This window comes from Salmo trutta, chromosome 29 (genome assembly GCF_901001165.1).
Source record: "Salmo trutta chromosome 29, fSalTru1.1, whole genome shotgun sequence".
Taxonomy (NCBI): Eukaryota; Metazoa; Chordata; class Actinopteri; order Salmoniformes; family Salmonidae; genus Salmo; species Salmo trutta.
In genome coordinates, this window is record NC_042985.1 from 22,072,882 (window position 1) to 22,089,934 (window position 17,053).

Below are 17,053 nucleotides of genomic sequence, written 5' to 3' on the forward strand. Positions count from 1 at the left end.
GAGAGTATTCCATCTACATCCACAAAGCCACCTAAAGAAGTCACCACTGGCCCAACAACCACTTCCACCACTGTAATTGTTGAAACCTCTACCTCAACATCACAACCCAAAACAACAGGTGAAGAAACAACAGGGCCAGCTGTCATATCTTCCAGTCCCTCTACTTTAACAACAACAACAATTGTACCCACAACAACTACACCTACCACAGTTGGAACTACAACAGTTGAAGAAACCACAATTGAGACACGTCCATCTACATCCACAAAGCCACCTAAAGAAGTCACCACTGGCCCAACAACCACTTCCACCACTGTAATTGTTGAAACCTCTACCTCAACATCACAACCCAAAACAACAGGTGAAGAAACAACAGGGCCAGTTGTCATAACATCCAATCCCACTACTTTAACAACAACTACAATTAAACCCACAACAACTACACCTACCACAGGTGGACCTACAATTGAAGAAACCACAACTGAGAGTATTCCATCTACATCCACAAAGCCACCTAAAGAAGTCACCACCGGCCCAACAACCACTTCCACCACTGTAATTGTTGAAACCTCTACCTCAACATCACAACCCAAAACAACAGGTGAAGAAACAACAGGTCCAGTTGTCATAACTTCCAGTCCCTCTACTTTAACAACAACAACAATTGTACCCACAACAACTACACCTACCACAGCTGGAACTACAACAGTTGAAGAAACCACACTTGAGACAAGTCCATCTACATCCACAAAGCCACCCAAAGAAGTCACCACCGGCCCAACAACCACTTCCACAACTGTAATTGTTGAAACCTCTACCTCAACATCTCAGCCCATAACAACAGGTGAAGAAACAACAGGTCCAGTAGTGATCACATCCAATCCCACTACTTTAACAACAATTGTACCCACAACAACTACACCTACCACAGGTGGAACTACAACAGTTGAAGAAACCACAATTGAGACAAGTCCATCTACATCCACAAAGCTACCCAAAGAAGTCACCACCGGCCCAACAACCACTTCCACAACTGTAATTGTTGAAACCTCTACCTCAACATCTCAGCCCATAACAACAGGTGAAGAAACAACAGGTCCAGTAGTGATCACATCCAATCCCACTACTTTAACAACAACTACAATTGTACCCACAACAACTACACCTATAACAGGTGGAACTACAACAGTTGAAGAAACCACAATTGAGACAAGTCCATCTACATCCACAAAGCCACCTAAAGAAGTCACCACTGGCCCAACAACCACTTCCACCACTGTAATTGTTGAAACCTCTACCTCAACATCACAACCCAAAACAACAGGTGAAGAAACAACAGGGCCAGCTGTCATATCTTCCAGTCCCTCTACTTTAACAACAACAACAATTGTACCCACAACAACTACACCTACCACAGGTGGAACTACAACAGTTGAAGAAACCACAATTGAGACAAGTCCATCTACATCCACAAAGCCACCCAAGGAAGTCACCACCGGCCCAACAACCACTTCCACAACTGTAATTGTTGAAACCTCTACCTCAACATCACAACCCAAAACAACAGGTGAAGAAACAACAGGGCCAGTTGTCATAACTTCCAATCCCACTACTTTAACAACAACTACAATTGTACCCACAACAACTACACCTATAACAGGTGGAACTACAACAGTTGAAGAAACCACAATTGAGACAAGTCCATCTACATCCACAAAGCCACCCAAAGAAGTCACCACCGGCCCAACAACCACTTCCACAACTGTAATTGTTGAAACCTCTACCTCAACATCTCAGCCCATAACAACAGGTGAAGAAACAACAGGTCCAGTAGTGATCACATCCAATCCCACTACTTTAACAACAACTACAATTGTACCCACAACAACTACACCTATAACAGGTGGAACTACAACAGTTGAAGAAACCACAATTGAGACAAGTCCATCTACATCCACAAAGCCACCTAAAGAAGTCACCACCGGCCCAACAACCACTTCCACCACTGTAATTGTTGAAACCTCTACCTCAACATCTCAGCCCATAACAACAGGTGAAGAAACAACAGGGCCAGTTGTCATAACATCCAGTCCCACTACTTTAACATCAACTACAATTGTACCCACAACAACTACACCTACCACAGGTGGACCTACAATTGAGGAAACCACAACTGAGAGTATTCCATCTACATCCACAAAGCCACCTAAAGAAGTCACCACAGGCCAAACAACCACTTCCACCACTGTAATTGTTGAAACCTCTACCTCAACATCACAACCCAAAACAACAGGTGAAGAAACAACAGGGCCAGTTGTCATAACATCCAATCCCACTACTTTAACAACAACTACAATTAAACCCACAACAACTACACCTACCACAGGTGGACCTACAATTGAAGAAACCACAACTGAGAGTATTCCATCTACATCCACAAAGCCACCTAAAGAAGTCACCACCGGCCCAACAACCACTTCCACCACTGTAATTGTTGAAACCTCTACCTCAACATCACAACCCAAAACAACAGGTGAAGAAACAACAGGGCCAGTTGTCATAACATCCAATCCCACTACTTTAACAACAACTACAATTAAACCCACAACAACTACACCTACCACAGGTGGACCTACAATTGAAGAAACCACAACTGAGAGTATTCCATCTACATCCACAAAGTCACCTAAAGAAGTCACCACCGGCCCAACAACCACTTCCACCACTGTAATTGTTGAAACCTCTACCTCAACATCTCAGCCCATAACAACAGGTGAAGAAACAACAGGTCCAGTAGTGATCACATCCAATCCCACTACTTTAACAACAACTACAATTGTACCCACAACAACTACACCTATAACAGGTGGAACTACAACAGTTGAAGAAACCACAATTGAGACAAGTCCATCTACATCCACAAAGCCACCTAAAGAAGTCACCACTGGCCCAACAACCACTTCCACCACTGTAATTGATGAAACCTCTACCTCAACATCACAACCCAAAACAACAGGTGAAGAAACAACAGGGCCAGCTGTCATATCTTCCAGTCCCTCTATTTTAACAACAACAACAATTGTACCCACAACAACTACACCTACCACAGGTGGAACTACAACAGTTGAAGAAACCACAATTGAGACAAGTCCATCTACATCCACAAAGCCACCCAAGGAAGTCACCACCGGCCCAACAACCACTTCCACAACTGTAATTGTTGAAACCTCTACCTCAACATCACAACCCAAAACAACAGGTGAAGAAACAACAGGGCCAGTTGTCATAACTTCCAATCCCACTACTTTAACAACAACTACAATTGTACCCACAACAACTACACCTATAACAGGTGGAACTACAACAGTTGAAGAAACCACAATTGAGACAAGTCCATCTACATCCACAAAGCCACCCAAAGAAGTCACCACCGGCCCAACAACCACTTCCACAACTGTAATTGTTGAAACCTCTACCTCAACATCTCAGCCCATAACAACAGGTGAAGAAACAACAGGTCCAGTAGTGATCACATCCAATCCCACTACTTTAACAACTACAATTGTACCCACAACAACTACACCTATAACAGGTGGAACTACAACAGTTGAAGAAACCACAATTGAGACAAGTCCATCTACATCCACAAAGCCACCTAAAGAAGTCACCACCGGCCCAACAACCACTTCCACCACTGTAATTGTTGAAACCTCTACCTCAACATCTCAGCCCATAACAACAGGTGAAGAAACAACAGGGCCAGTTGTCATAACATCCAGTCCCACTACTTTAACATCAACTACAATTGTACCCACAACAACTACACCTACCACAGGTGGACCTACAATTGAGGAAACCACAACTGAGAGTATTCCATCTACATCCACAAAGCCACCTAAAGAAGTCACCACAGGCCAAACAACCACTTCCACCACTGTAATTGTTGAAACCTCTACCTCAACATCACAACCCAAAACAACAGGTGAAGAAACAACAGGGCCAGTTGTCATAACATCCAATCCCACTACTTTAACAACAACTACAATTAAACCCACAACAACTACACCTACCACAGGTGGACCTACAATTGAAGAAACCACAACTGAGAGTATTCCATCTACATCCACAAAGCCACCTAAAGAAGTCACCACCGGCCCAACAACCACTTCCACCACTGTAATTGTTGAAACCTCTACCTCAACATCACAACCCAAAACAACAGGTGAAGAAACAACAGGGCCAGTTGTCATAACATCCAATCCCACTACTTTAACAACAACTACAATTAAACCCACAACAACTACACCTACCACAGGTGGACCTACAATTGAAGAAACCACAACTGAGAGTATTCCATCTACATCCACAAAGCCACCTAAAGAAGTCACCACCGGCCCAACAACCACTTCCACCACTGTAATTGTTGAAACCTCTACCTCAACATCTCAGCCCATAACAACAGGTGAAGAAACAACAGGTCCAGTAGTGATCACATCCAATCCCACTACTTTAACAACAACAACAATTGTACCCACAACAACTACACCTATAACAGGTGGTACTACAACAGTTGAAGAAACCACAATTGAGACAAGTCCATCTACATCCACAAAGCCACCTAAAGAAGTCACCACTGGCCCAACAACCACTTCCACCACTGTAATTGTTGAAACCTCTACCTCAACATCACAACCCAAAACAACAGGTGAAGAAACAACAGGGCCAGCTGTCATATCTTCCAGTCCCTCTACTTTAACAACAACAACAATTGTACCCACAACAACTACACCTACCACAGGTGGAACTACAACAGTTGAAGAAACCACAATTGAGACAAGTCCATCTACATCCACAAAGCCACCCAAGGAAGTCACCACCGGCCCAACAACCACTTCCACAACTGTAATTGTTGAAACCTCTACCTCAACATCACAACCCAAAACAACAGGTGAAGAAACAACAGGGCCAGTTGTCATAACTTCCAATCCCACTACTTTAACAACAACTACAATTGTACCCACAACAACTACACCTATAACAGGTGGAACTACAACAGTTGAAGAAACCACAATTGAGACAAGTCCATCTACATCCACAAAGCCACCCAAAGAAGTCACCACCGGCCCAACAACCACTTCCACAACTGTAATTGTTGAAACCTCTACCTCAACATCTCAGCCCATAACAACAGGTGAAGAAACAACAGGTCCAGTAGTGATCACATCCAATCCCACTACTTTAACAACAACTACAATTGTACCCACAACAACTACACCTATAACAGGTGGAACTACAACAGTTGAAGAAACCACAATTGAGACAAGTCCATCTACATCCACAAAGCCACCTAAAGAAGTCACCACCGGCCCAACAACCACTTCCACCACTGTAATTGTTGAAACCTCTACCTCAACATCTCAGCCCATAACAACAGGTGAAGAAACAACAGGGCCAGTTGTCATAACATCCAGTCCCACTACTTTAACATCAACTACAATTGTATCCACAACAACTACACCTACCACAGGTGGACCTACAATTGAGGAAACCACAACTGAGAGTATTCCATCTACATCCACAAAGCCACCTAAAGAAGTCACCACAGGCCAAACAACCACTTCCACCACTGTAATTGTTGAAACCTCTACCTCATCATCACAACCCAAAACAACAGGTGAAGAAACAACAGGGCCAGTTGTCATAACATCCAATCCCACTACTTTAACAACAACTACAATTAAACCCACAACAACTACACCTACCACAGGTGGACCTACAATTGAAGAAACCACAACTGAGAGTATTCCATCTACATCCACAAAGCCACCTAAAGAAGTCACCACCGGCCCAACAACCACTTCCACCACTGTAATTGTTGAAACCTCTACCTCAACATCTCAGCCCATAAAAACAGGTGAAGAAACAACAGGTCCAGTAGTGATCACATCCAATCCCACTACTTTAACAACAACTACAATTGTACCCACAACAACTACACCTATAACAGGTGGAACTACAACAGTTGAAGAAACCACAATTGAGACAAGTCCATCTACATCCACAAAGCCACCTAAAGAAGTCACCACCGGCCCAACAACCACTTCCACCACTGTAATTGTTGAAACCTCTACCTCAACATCACAACCCAAAACAACAGGTGAAGAAACAACAGGGCCAGTTGTCATAACTTCCAATCCCTCTACTTCAACAACAACTACAATTACACCCACAACAACTACACCTACCACAGCTGGAACTACAACAGTTGAAGAAACCACAATTGAGACAAGTCCATCTACATCCACAAAGCCACCTAAAGAAGCCACCACCGGCCAAACAACCACTTCCACCACTGTAATTGTTGAAACCTCTACCTCAACATCTCAGCCCATAACAACAGGTGAAGAAACAACAGGGCCAGTTGTCATAACTTCCAGTCCCTCTACTTTAACAACAACTACACTTGCACCCACAAAAACTACACCTATAACAGGTGGAACTACAACAGTTGAAGAAACCACAATTGAGACAAGTCCATCTACATCCACAAAGCCACCCAAAGAAGTCACCACCGGCCCAACAACCACTTCCACCACTGTAATTGTTGAAACCTCTACCTCAACATCTCAGCCCAAAACAACAGGTGAAGAAACAACAGGGCCAGTTGTCATAACATCCAATCCCAATACTTTAACAACAACTACAATTAAACCCACAACAACTACACCTACCACAGGTGGACCTACAATTGAAGAAACCACAATTGAGACAAGTCCATCTACATCCACAAAGCCACCCAAAGAAGTCACCACCGGCCCAACAACCACTTCCACCACTGTAATTGTTGAAACCTCTACCTCAACATCTCAGCCCATAACAACAGGTGAAGAAACAACAGGGCCAGTTGTCATAACATCCAGTCCCACTACTTTAACATCAACTACAATTGTATCCACAACAACTACACCTACCACAGGTGGACCTACAATTGAGGAAACCACAACTGAGAGTATTCCATCTACATCCACAAAGCCACCTAAAGAAGTCACCACAGGCCAAACAACCACTTCCACCACTGTAATTGTTGAAACCTCTACCTCATCATCACAACCCAAAACAGCAGGTGAAGAAACAACAGGGCCAGTTGTCATAACATCCAATCCCACTACTTTAACAACAACTACAATTAAACCCACAACAACTACACCTACCACAGGTGGACCTACAATTGAAGAAACCACAACTGAGAGTATTCCATCTACATCCACAAAGCCACCTAAAGAAGTCACCACCGGCCCAACAACCACTTCCACCACTGTAATTGTTGAAACCTCTACCTCAACATCTCAGCCCATAACAACAGGTGAAGAAACAACAGGTCCAGTAGTGATCACATCCAATCCCACTACTTTAACAACAACTACAATTGTACCCACAACAACTACACCTATAACAGGTGGAACTACAACAGTTGAAGAAACCACAATTGAGACAAGTCCATCTACATCCACAAAGCCACCTAAAGAAGTCACCACCGGCCCAACAACCACTTCCACCACTGTAATTGTTGAAACCTCTACCTCAACATCACAACCCAAAACAACAGGTGAAGAAACAACAGGGCCAGTTGTCATAACTTCCAATCCCTCTACTTCAACAACAACTACAATTACACCCACAACAACTACACCTACCACAGCTGGAACTACAACAGTTGAAGAAACCACAATTGAGACAAGTCCATCTACATCCACAAAGCCACCTAAAGAAGCCACCACCGGCCAAACAACCACTTCCACCACTGTAATTGTTGAAACCTCTACCTCAACATCTCAGCCCATAACAACAGGTGAAGAAACAACAGGGCCAGTTGTCATAACTTCCAGTCCCTCTACTTTAACAACAACTACACTTGCACCCACAAAAACTACACCTATAACAGGTGGAACTACAACAGTTGAAGAAACCACAATTGAGACAAGTCCATCTACATCCACAAAGCCACCCAAAGAAGTCACCACCGGCCCAACAACCACTTCCACCACTGTAATTGTTGAAACCTCTACCTCAACATCTCAGCCCATAACAACAGGTGAAGAAACAACAGGTCCAGTAGTGATCACATCCAATCCCACTACTTTAACAACAACTACAATTGTACCCACAACAACTACACCTATAACAGGTGGAACTACAACAGTTGAAGAAACCACAATTGAGACAAGTCCATCTACATCCACAAAGCCCCCAAAAGAAGTCACCACCGGCCCAACAACCACTTCCACCACTGTAATTGTTGAAACCTCTACCTCAAAATCACAACCCAAAACAACAGGTGAAGAAACAACAGGGCCAGTTGTCATAACATCCAATCCCAATACTTTAACAACAACTACAATTAAACCCACAACAACTACACCTACCACAGGTGGACCTACAATTGAAGAAACCACAACTGAGAGTATTCCATCTACATCCACAAAGCCACCTAAAGAAGTCACCACCGGCCCAACAACCACTTCCACCACTGTAATTGTTGAAACCTCTACCTCAACATCTCAGCCCATAACAACAGGTGAAGAAACAACAGGTCCAGTAGTGATCACATCCAATCCCACTACTTTAACAACAACTACAATTGTACCCACAACAACTACACCTATAACAGGTGGAACTACAACAGTTGAAGAAACCACAATTGAGACAAGTCCATCTACATCCACAAAGCCACCTAAAGAAGTCACCACCGGCCCAACAACCACTTCCACCACTGTAATTGTTGAAACCTCTACCTCAACATCTCAGCCCATAACAACAGGTGAAGAAACAACAGGTCCAGTAGTGATCACATCCAATCCCACTACTTTAACAACAACTACAATTGTACCCACAACAACTACACCTATAACAGGTGGAACTACAACAGTTGAAGAAACCACAATTGAGACAAGTCCATCTACATCCACAAAGCCACCTAAAGAAGTCACCACCGGCCCAACACCCACTTCCAGCACTGTAATTGTTGAAACCTCTACCTCAACATCACAACCCAAAACAACAGGTGAAGAAACAACAGGGCCAGTTGTCATAACTTCCAATCCCACTACTTTAACAACAACTACAATTGTACCCACAACAACTACACCTATAACAGGTGGAACTACAACAGTTGAAGAAACCACAATTGAGACAAGTCCATCTACATCCACAAAGCCACCTAAAGAAGTCACCACCGGCCCAACAACCACTTCCACCACTGTAATTGTTGAAACCTCTACCTCAACATCTCAGCCCATAACAACAGGTGAAGAACCAACAGGGCCAGTTGTCATAACTTCCAATCCCTCTACTTTAACAACAACTACACTTGCACCCACAACAACTACACCTACCACAGGTGGAACTACAACAGTTGAAGAAACCACAATTGAGACAAGTCCATCTACATCCACAAAGCCACCCAAAGAAGTCACCACCGGCCCAACAACCACTTCCACCACTGTAATTGTTGAAACCTCTACCTCAACATCTCAGCCCATAACAACAGGTGAAGAAACAACAGGTCCAGTAGGGATCACATCCAATCCCACTACTTTAACAACAACTACAATTGTACCCACAACAACTACACCTACCACAGGTGGACCTACAATTGAGGAAACCACAACTGAGAGTATTCCATCTACATCCACAAAGCCACCTAAAGAAGTCACCACAGGCCAAACAACCACTTCCACCACTGTAATTGTTGAAACCTCTACCTCAACTTCACAACCCAAAACAACAGGTGAAGAAACAACAGGTCCAGTAGTGATCACATCCAATCCCACTACTTTAACTACAACTACAAATGCACCCACAACAACTACACCTATAACAGGTGGAACTACAACAGTTGAAGAAACCACAATTGAGACAAGTCCATCTACATCCACAAAGCCACCTAAAGTTGTCACCACTGGCCCAACAACCACTTCCACCACTGTAATTGTTGAAATCTCTACCTCAACATCTCAGCCCATAACAACAGGTGAAGAAACAACAGGTCCAGTAGTGATCACATCCAATCCCACTACTTTAACAACAACTACAATTAAACCCACAACAACTACACCTACCACAGGTGGACCTACAATTGAAGAAACCACAACTGAGAGTATTCCATCTACATCCACAAAGCCACCTAAAGAAGTCACCACCAGCCCAACAACCACTTCCACCACTGTAATTGTTGAAACCTCTACCTCAACATCACAGCCCACAACAACAGGTGAAGAAACAACAGAGCCAGTTGTCATTACTTCCAATCCTACGACTTCAACAACAACAACAATGGCACCCACAACAACTACAGAGGTAATTAAACCTACCACAGGTGGAACTACAAGGGTTGAAGAAACCACAACTGAGACAAGTCCATCTACATCCACAAAGCCACCTAAAGAAGTCACCACTGGCCCAACTACATCTTCTACAACTTATATAATTGTAACTTCAACTTCAACATCACAACCTTCAACAACAAGTACAGAAACAACAGAGCCAGTTGTCATCACAGGCCCATTTGAAACAACAAGAACTCCTTCAGCATCGCCACAAGTGATTATTACACCTACATCACAAGCAGTCACCATCAGCCACTGCATTTGCAATGTTAATGGGACACAGTATCTACCAGGTAACATGTTATAAATGTCATTCAGATAATCAAAATAAAGGACATTTCACTCATCTTTTATGAACTTTGCAAAATGAAATGTTCTAACACTTGCCTTTTTTAACAATCAGGGAACCTAGTGTATAATGTGACCGATGGTTCAGGGTGGTGCTTCACCGCTTACTGCAAAGCAACGTGTCAAGTTGAAGTGGAGTCAAATCCATGTCCTTCCTCTACACCACCCACTGTATCACCCACAACGTCAGAGGAGACCACGACCACACCACCAACAACTCAATCCTCGCCAGACTGCACTAGCGTTCAGCCACCAAGAAAGGTCCTTTTTTCCCTAAAAATCTGTTTTTTGGGTGGGTAAAAATAAATGGGTGAAATGGTATTTTAATGCTTGAGACATGGATCGTGTATGTGTGCCATTCAGAGGTTGAATGGGCAAGACAAAAGATTGAAGTGCCTTTGAACGGAGTATGGTAGTAGGTGCCAGGCACACTGGTTTGTGTCAAGATCTGCAACACTGCTGAGTTTTTCATGCTAAACCGTTTCCTTTATGCACCAAGAATGGTCCACCACCCAAAGGACATCCAGCCAACTTGACACAATAGTGGGAAGCACTGGAGTCGACATGGGCCAGCATCCCTGTGGAAAGCTTTCGACACCTTGTAGAGTCCATGCCCCGACGTACACTTAGAGTATGTTTAACCCACCTTGTGCATGTTTGAGTAATTGCTTTCCCTTATCAAATCAATGGCAGAATGGAGAATCTTGGCAGCTGAATAGCTGTACCACAGCAATTTGCCAGGACGGCATTGTTGTCCAGCTACCAGTAAAATGCAAGCCAGTGGAGCCACTACAGTGTGAGAATGGCCGTCCACCTGTCAAGGTCTATGATTCAACTGGATGCTGCTTTACGTATGAATGTGAATGTAAGTGACAACATAAACCCAACAATCTGAATGAAAATAAGACATTATTGCTCATTAGTTTTCAATGTCCTCTGTCAATAGCTTTCATTATTATCAACTCATATTTTAACATGTTGCAGGTGTCTGCAGTGGATGGGGTGGATCTCACTACATGACATTTGATGGAGTATATTACAATTTCCAGGAGAACTGCTCATACACCTTAGTGAAAGAAATCAACTTCAAATACAACCTTACTATTATTGTTGATAATCACTACTGTGGAAACGCTGACAGTGGATTCTGTCCTCAGTCCCTTATCATTCATTACAAATCCGATGAAGTGATTCTAACCCAGCAGAGATCTGGTGAAACAACAGAAAATGTGGTAACTATTTAAAAAATATCATTCTCATTGCTTTTTTAAAAAAATATCCATAATTGTTTTATGTATGTTGCTGCGTTATCATGATTTACTTAAATCCCATAACTTTAAATGAAAACCAATTATGGGGTTAACATTGTCATGTTACTACTTTCAAGATAACACGTGACTCAACCATCTAAATGTGTATTCATTTCTACACAAATGCAGGTATATGTCAACAGTAAACGAATCTACCCAGCTTACAGAATGGGTGACATTGCTCTAACAAGTACTGGTGTGGAGGTCGTGCTGGAGATCACTGATCTTAAGGTTCAGGTGTCTTACAAGGGGTCATCATTTAGCATCAACCTTCCTTACTCCCTCTTCCAAAGCAGCACAGAGGGCCAGTGTGGTGAGTATTATTAAAGAGGGTCAATATACATTTCACAGTTTCAAACTTTCAGTATATGCTCCTATCTACACCACCCTATAGAAATTGCAAACGACAAGACAACTATGACTTGTCCTTGCTAACTAGGTTTTACCCTACTTAATATCCGTATTTTCAAGGTACCTGTGATAATTCCCAGAAGAATGACTGCCAGTCACCTAATGGTCAGATACAGAGCTGCTCAGTCGCAGCTAGCCAGTGGCTGATTCCAAACCAGGACTGTCCAACTCCTCCAACAGCACCACCCACTACCACCACAGCAACCCCAATTACATCCCCTACCCCCTGCAAGACAGTCATTTGTGAAATCATGAACAGCAAGTAAGGAACATATCAAGGGAACGAAAAAGGGAACAAGAACACAATAAGAATTCATTTCCTAATTGTAATGTACATTTTCTGTCATGTTCATTTTCTTGTATTTGCACCTGTTTTTATCATAATACAGGTACCGTTCCATTGGCATTTCTAGTTAAAGGTTGCACTCCATGCATCTCTTTAAATCACTCTCTATGTTATTTTATTTCAAAGGGTCTTTGAGGAATGCCATAAAGCGATTTCTCCTGATGCCTTCATTCAGGCCTGTAGATCAGATGTCTGCAACAATGCTAATTCTAGCTGCTCTAGTCTGGAGGCGTATGCATCTGAATGTGCAAATAAAGGGATCTGCGTTGACTGGAGGAAGTCCACCGATGGAGAATGTGGTGAGCTATGAATCCAAGCATAGTAGTCATGCCACAAATTCATAGGAAGCTACTTTTGTCTTAGGTAGCTACTTAAAAAAATGTTTTTGATGGTGTTTAGCATAACTGTGACCTATTTTTGTCCTGCAGAGCATACATGCCCAGCCACTAAGGTGTACATGCCATGTGGTCCAGCAGTTGAACCAACATGTAATACCAGGTAATCTTTAGTCTGATTTGATGTCATATGAATTTCCTTCATATGAGCCTTCTTTTAAATAAACGATCTCTTGCATAATCCCAAACCTCTTTTGTATGCAGATATAATGAGAAGTATTTGAACAACCAAACCCAAATGACCAATAAGACGAAGGAGGGTTGCTTCTGTCCATCTAAAACCGTCTTGTTCAGCACCTACTCTGATACTTGTGTGATCTCCTGTGGTAAGAATGGGTTATGGGTCATTTGCAGGTAGCTATCAATATGACAATTAGCCCTTTCTGTACTTTGAAACCTTAAATTAATCATGAATCATGGTTTACAGGCTTTATTGTAATGGAACAGTTAACAAAATGTGTTGATGTGGAGGTGTGAAGAATTTGACGCCAACCATGTGAGACAAAACTTTGAAACACACCCTTATTTTTCAGGCTGCACCGGACCTGATGGCAACCCCAAAATGGTAAGAATTTCCTCCATCTAAATATTCTCCAGATATTCATTCTCACATAGACATATTGTGAGATACATTTCACATGAGTCAGGGAAACTTACATACTTTTCATTGACATAGTATAGGTCTTGGCCTCTTTATTCCTTCCAATGAACTGACCAGAAGAAAACTTTAAATCTCTGAATAACTACCTCCAAACCATTTCTTATCAGCTAATGATGGTTCATATTAACTGCCATGGTTAAATCCAGTTCATTGCAGAACAAAAACAGTTGAGTTACTCTTTTCTGTTTCTGTATTGACCTGACATTGCCCTGTTTTTTTAAGCCTGGTGATACATGGGAGAGTGGTTGCCAGCAATGCACCTGTGACATGGACTCCATGATTGTCCAGTGCCAGCCTATCACTTGCCCCACACCAGCCATACCCATCTGCAATGAGACTGGATACAGATTGGTGAACAAGACAGAAGGCTGCTGCCAGAAATATACATGTGGTGAGTGATGGAGCAGACCCTTCAGTAAATCATTAGAAAGCCAACTCTTATTCATACAGTACTAGACCAAGATTATCTGTAGGGTCATAGAGGTTATTTGACCCTCTATCGGCTTGTCTTTTAATCACTTCTCATTGGTTACCTCTGTAACAGAGTGCGATGCACTGCTTTGCCCCAAAGTCATGATGGACTGCCAGCCAGGGTGGGAGGCAATTATAAGCACGTCCATCTCAAGCTGCTGTCCAGAGTATACCTGTGGTAAGTCCCCTTGATTTACTTCATCAGTGGATTAGTTAGTTCATTGACTTTGTAATTCCCAGGTATCACTGGTTACATTTGTGTTAACTCTGACATGAGTCACTGGTATCACTGACTGATTTCTTAATGTGTGTCTGTTCAGTTCCTAAGGGTGTATGTGTCTACAATAACATTGAGTACCAGGTAAGAATAAGTAATTTCAAAGAAATTAAATGAAATTCAACAAGCTTCTGAAAGATTCACACACACATAGCTTGTTTGCTGCCCTCATAATTGGTCACATTCTGCTATAGAACTGCTCCCTTTGCACTCTGACCCTCCTCCATTCAAACAGTCTGTTATAGTGGATGATAACTTTTGTCTCTCTCTTTCACTCCAGCCTGGTGCTGAAATTCCTAAAGGAACATGTGAGAATTGCACCTGCAGCTCGATCATGGATCCTAGCACCAAGCTCAACAACATTGTGTGCACAAATATCTCCTGCGACACTACATGTTCACAGGTAGATATGTCTCTCTTACAAAGATGATCAATTCATTTACATATTTATAAGAAACGTGCAGTAGCCTACTCTGGAGGCTACTGCATGCTTATACAATAAGTGAACAATGATTCAATGATGGCTCTCCATCCTCGTCTTAGGGCTTCCAGTATCAGGCCATACCTGGTCAGTGTTGTGGGAAGTGTGTACAGACAAGCTGTGTGGTTACTATGCCAGATAAGACCAAACGCACTATTCAGGTGAGTACAACAAGAGTGTATGAGGATGCATAATCTGTCTGCATGATCTGAAACTCCATCATAATTCTTCATCATCTTGTCCTTGTGCGATAGGTGAACGAAACATGGTCACCACCTGGTGACAAATGTGTGAAGTACACATGTGAGAAACCTGGTGGCCAATATATACCAGTGGAGGTGAAGACTGTGTGCCCTGCATTCAGCCCAGAGAACTGTGTCCCAGTGAGTTTCTGTCCTATCTCACCTCCATCGTGGGGACAATCAACACTGCAGTTACACTGTTTTCCATTCTCTCTCAGAATGTTACTATCAATCCTAGCACTCTTGGGTCATAGCGATAGATGTTTCAGTAACATTTAGAATGGAAGGGAGCTCACATAATGTATACAATCTGCCACTTATAAATCATCTCTCCTATTTTTCCCCCCAGGGCACAGAAAAGACAGACGCAAATGGATGCTGCAAGACCTGTAAGTAACACGTCCAGCCAAAGCATTCATAATAACCACCTATCTACTGGTTAATAATAGCATGCTATGTCACCTAAACAATACCAACCGGAAACATTGTGTGACTACATACTGGCCAAAAATGTATATGTTGGCTGTTTCTGCTTCATCTGTGTCATACCAAACAATAGCCTAACTCTTGATGCATCTTCCCTGACCAGGCACAGAACGCAGCAATGTCTGTGAGATGAAGTACACCACCACTAGCATTGTCATCAGTGGCTGTGCGACTGCTGAGCCTGTGGAGATCAATTCCTGCTCAGGAAACTGTGGAACCTCTTCTATGTAAGTACTACAGATGCAGAATGCAGCACTAGTCAATGTCATGCAGGCCCCAGTCAGTGATCACCTATTCACTGTCTAGTGTGCCCTTTATGAACAAGGAAACAATTTGACTTATTTATTCTTGTCAAGACAACCCAGGGAATTCAAGCCCTCTTTTCAACTTATCTTGTGTGTATGTGAATGTGCAGGTACTCAGCAGAGGCGAACACCATGATGCACTACTGCTCCTGCTGCCAAGAGGCGACCACTAGCCAGAAAGAGGTGGAGCTGATGTGCCCTGATGGGTCAAAGGTCAAGCACTCCTACATCCACGTTGAGTCGTGCGGATGCCATGTCACAGACTGTGATGCAGGCACGACCGCCGCCCCGGGGACGACGAAACCGCGCAGGAGGAGGCGCTAAACGTCTAGGGAGACAACATGCACACTGATATCGCAATTGTCCTCATGACATCGAATGTTTTAGTCCAAATTTGTTTTCTTGTTACGATTTAATTAAATCTGTCATGCCAGTGTATTTCTACAATCAGCAACACTTAGTGTTATGTTCTTTTACCTTCATTGTGGAATTAATGTATTTTCTACGATAAATGTAGTGGAGAATCTCTTTTCTCATTTGTAGTGATTAATAAACAACAGCAACTTCAACATGTGCTTCTGCATGTTCCTTTTGCTCTTTGAGCAATTCTCAAATGGGGCTGGAGAAATGTAACCACTCTCAAATTCACAAACAGAGCTATGGATGGAAGGACCTACCATCCATGAGCTCAAAATGATCGTTTAAGGGCCAGATTCAATCCGATCACTTTTTTGCCCACTATATTCATGTTTTAAAGGCAATGTTCCAGCGATTGCAGAGACCACATTAACAGTAAATGCAGCATATGTCGGCTCAATCGAAAATTACCTTGATATATTAATATCTCTGTAACACAGATCTTCCACAGTACGGATTGAATCTAGGCCTTAATCATGTTGAGTCTATACAGTGTTAATTTACAATTACATCATTTA

At 42.7% G+C, this 17,053-nt stretch overlaps 1 protein-coding gene across 6 annotated transcripts; it reads left to right on the forward strand.

The window, feature by feature from the left end:
- The first annotated feature begins 896 nt into the window (after positions 1-896).
- Positions 897-16,687, forward strand: LOC115167137 (intestinal mucin-like protein). 6 transcript variants are annotated; one of them, XM_029721252.1, is made up of 20 exons: positions 897-970; positions 10,415-10,678; positions 10,789-10,994; positions 11,427-11,598; positions 11,718-11,965; positions 12,173-12,356; positions 12,515-12,716; positions 12,927-13,099; positions 13,229-13,298; positions 13,400-13,521; positions 13,729-13,760; positions 14,079-14,247; positions 14,401-14,505; positions 14,648-14,688; positions 14,885-15,007; positions 15,148-15,246; positions 15,340-15,468; positions 15,677-15,716; positions 15,917-16,040; positions 16,229-16,687. In XM_029721252.1, the coding sequence occupies exons 5-20, from the start codon at positions 11,750-11,752 to the stop codon at positions 16,440-16,442; spliced, it is 2,043 nt and encodes a 680-aa protein (XP_029577112.1). In that variant the 5' UTR covers positions 897-970; positions 10,415-10,678; positions 10,789-10,994; positions 11,427-11,598; positions 11,718-11,749; the 3' UTR covers positions 16,443-16,687. The 6 variants fall into 6 exon arrangements, with proteins under 6 accessions (XP_029577112.1, XP_029577111.1, XP_029577109.1 ...); XM_029721251.1 differs by lacking the exon at positions 897-970 and adding an exon at positions 1,268-1,456; XM_029721249.1 differs by lacking the exon at positions 897-970 and adding an exon at positions 9,211-9,436.
- Positions 16,688-17,053: the final 366 nt, after the last annotated feature.

Coding starts and splice junctions, on each gene's coding strand:
- LOC115167137 (XM_029721248.1), top strand. CDS start 10,333: ATGGCACCCACAACAACTACAGAGGTAATTAAACCTACCACAGGTGGA. Junction 11,966..12,172: donor GTGAAACAACAGAAAATGTG/GTAACTATTTAA, acceptor ACACAAATGCAG/GTATATGTCAACAGTAAACG. Junction 15,717..15,916: donor AAATGGATGCTGCAAGACCT/GTAAGTAACACG, acceptor TTCCCTGACCAG/GCACAGAACGCAGCAATGTC.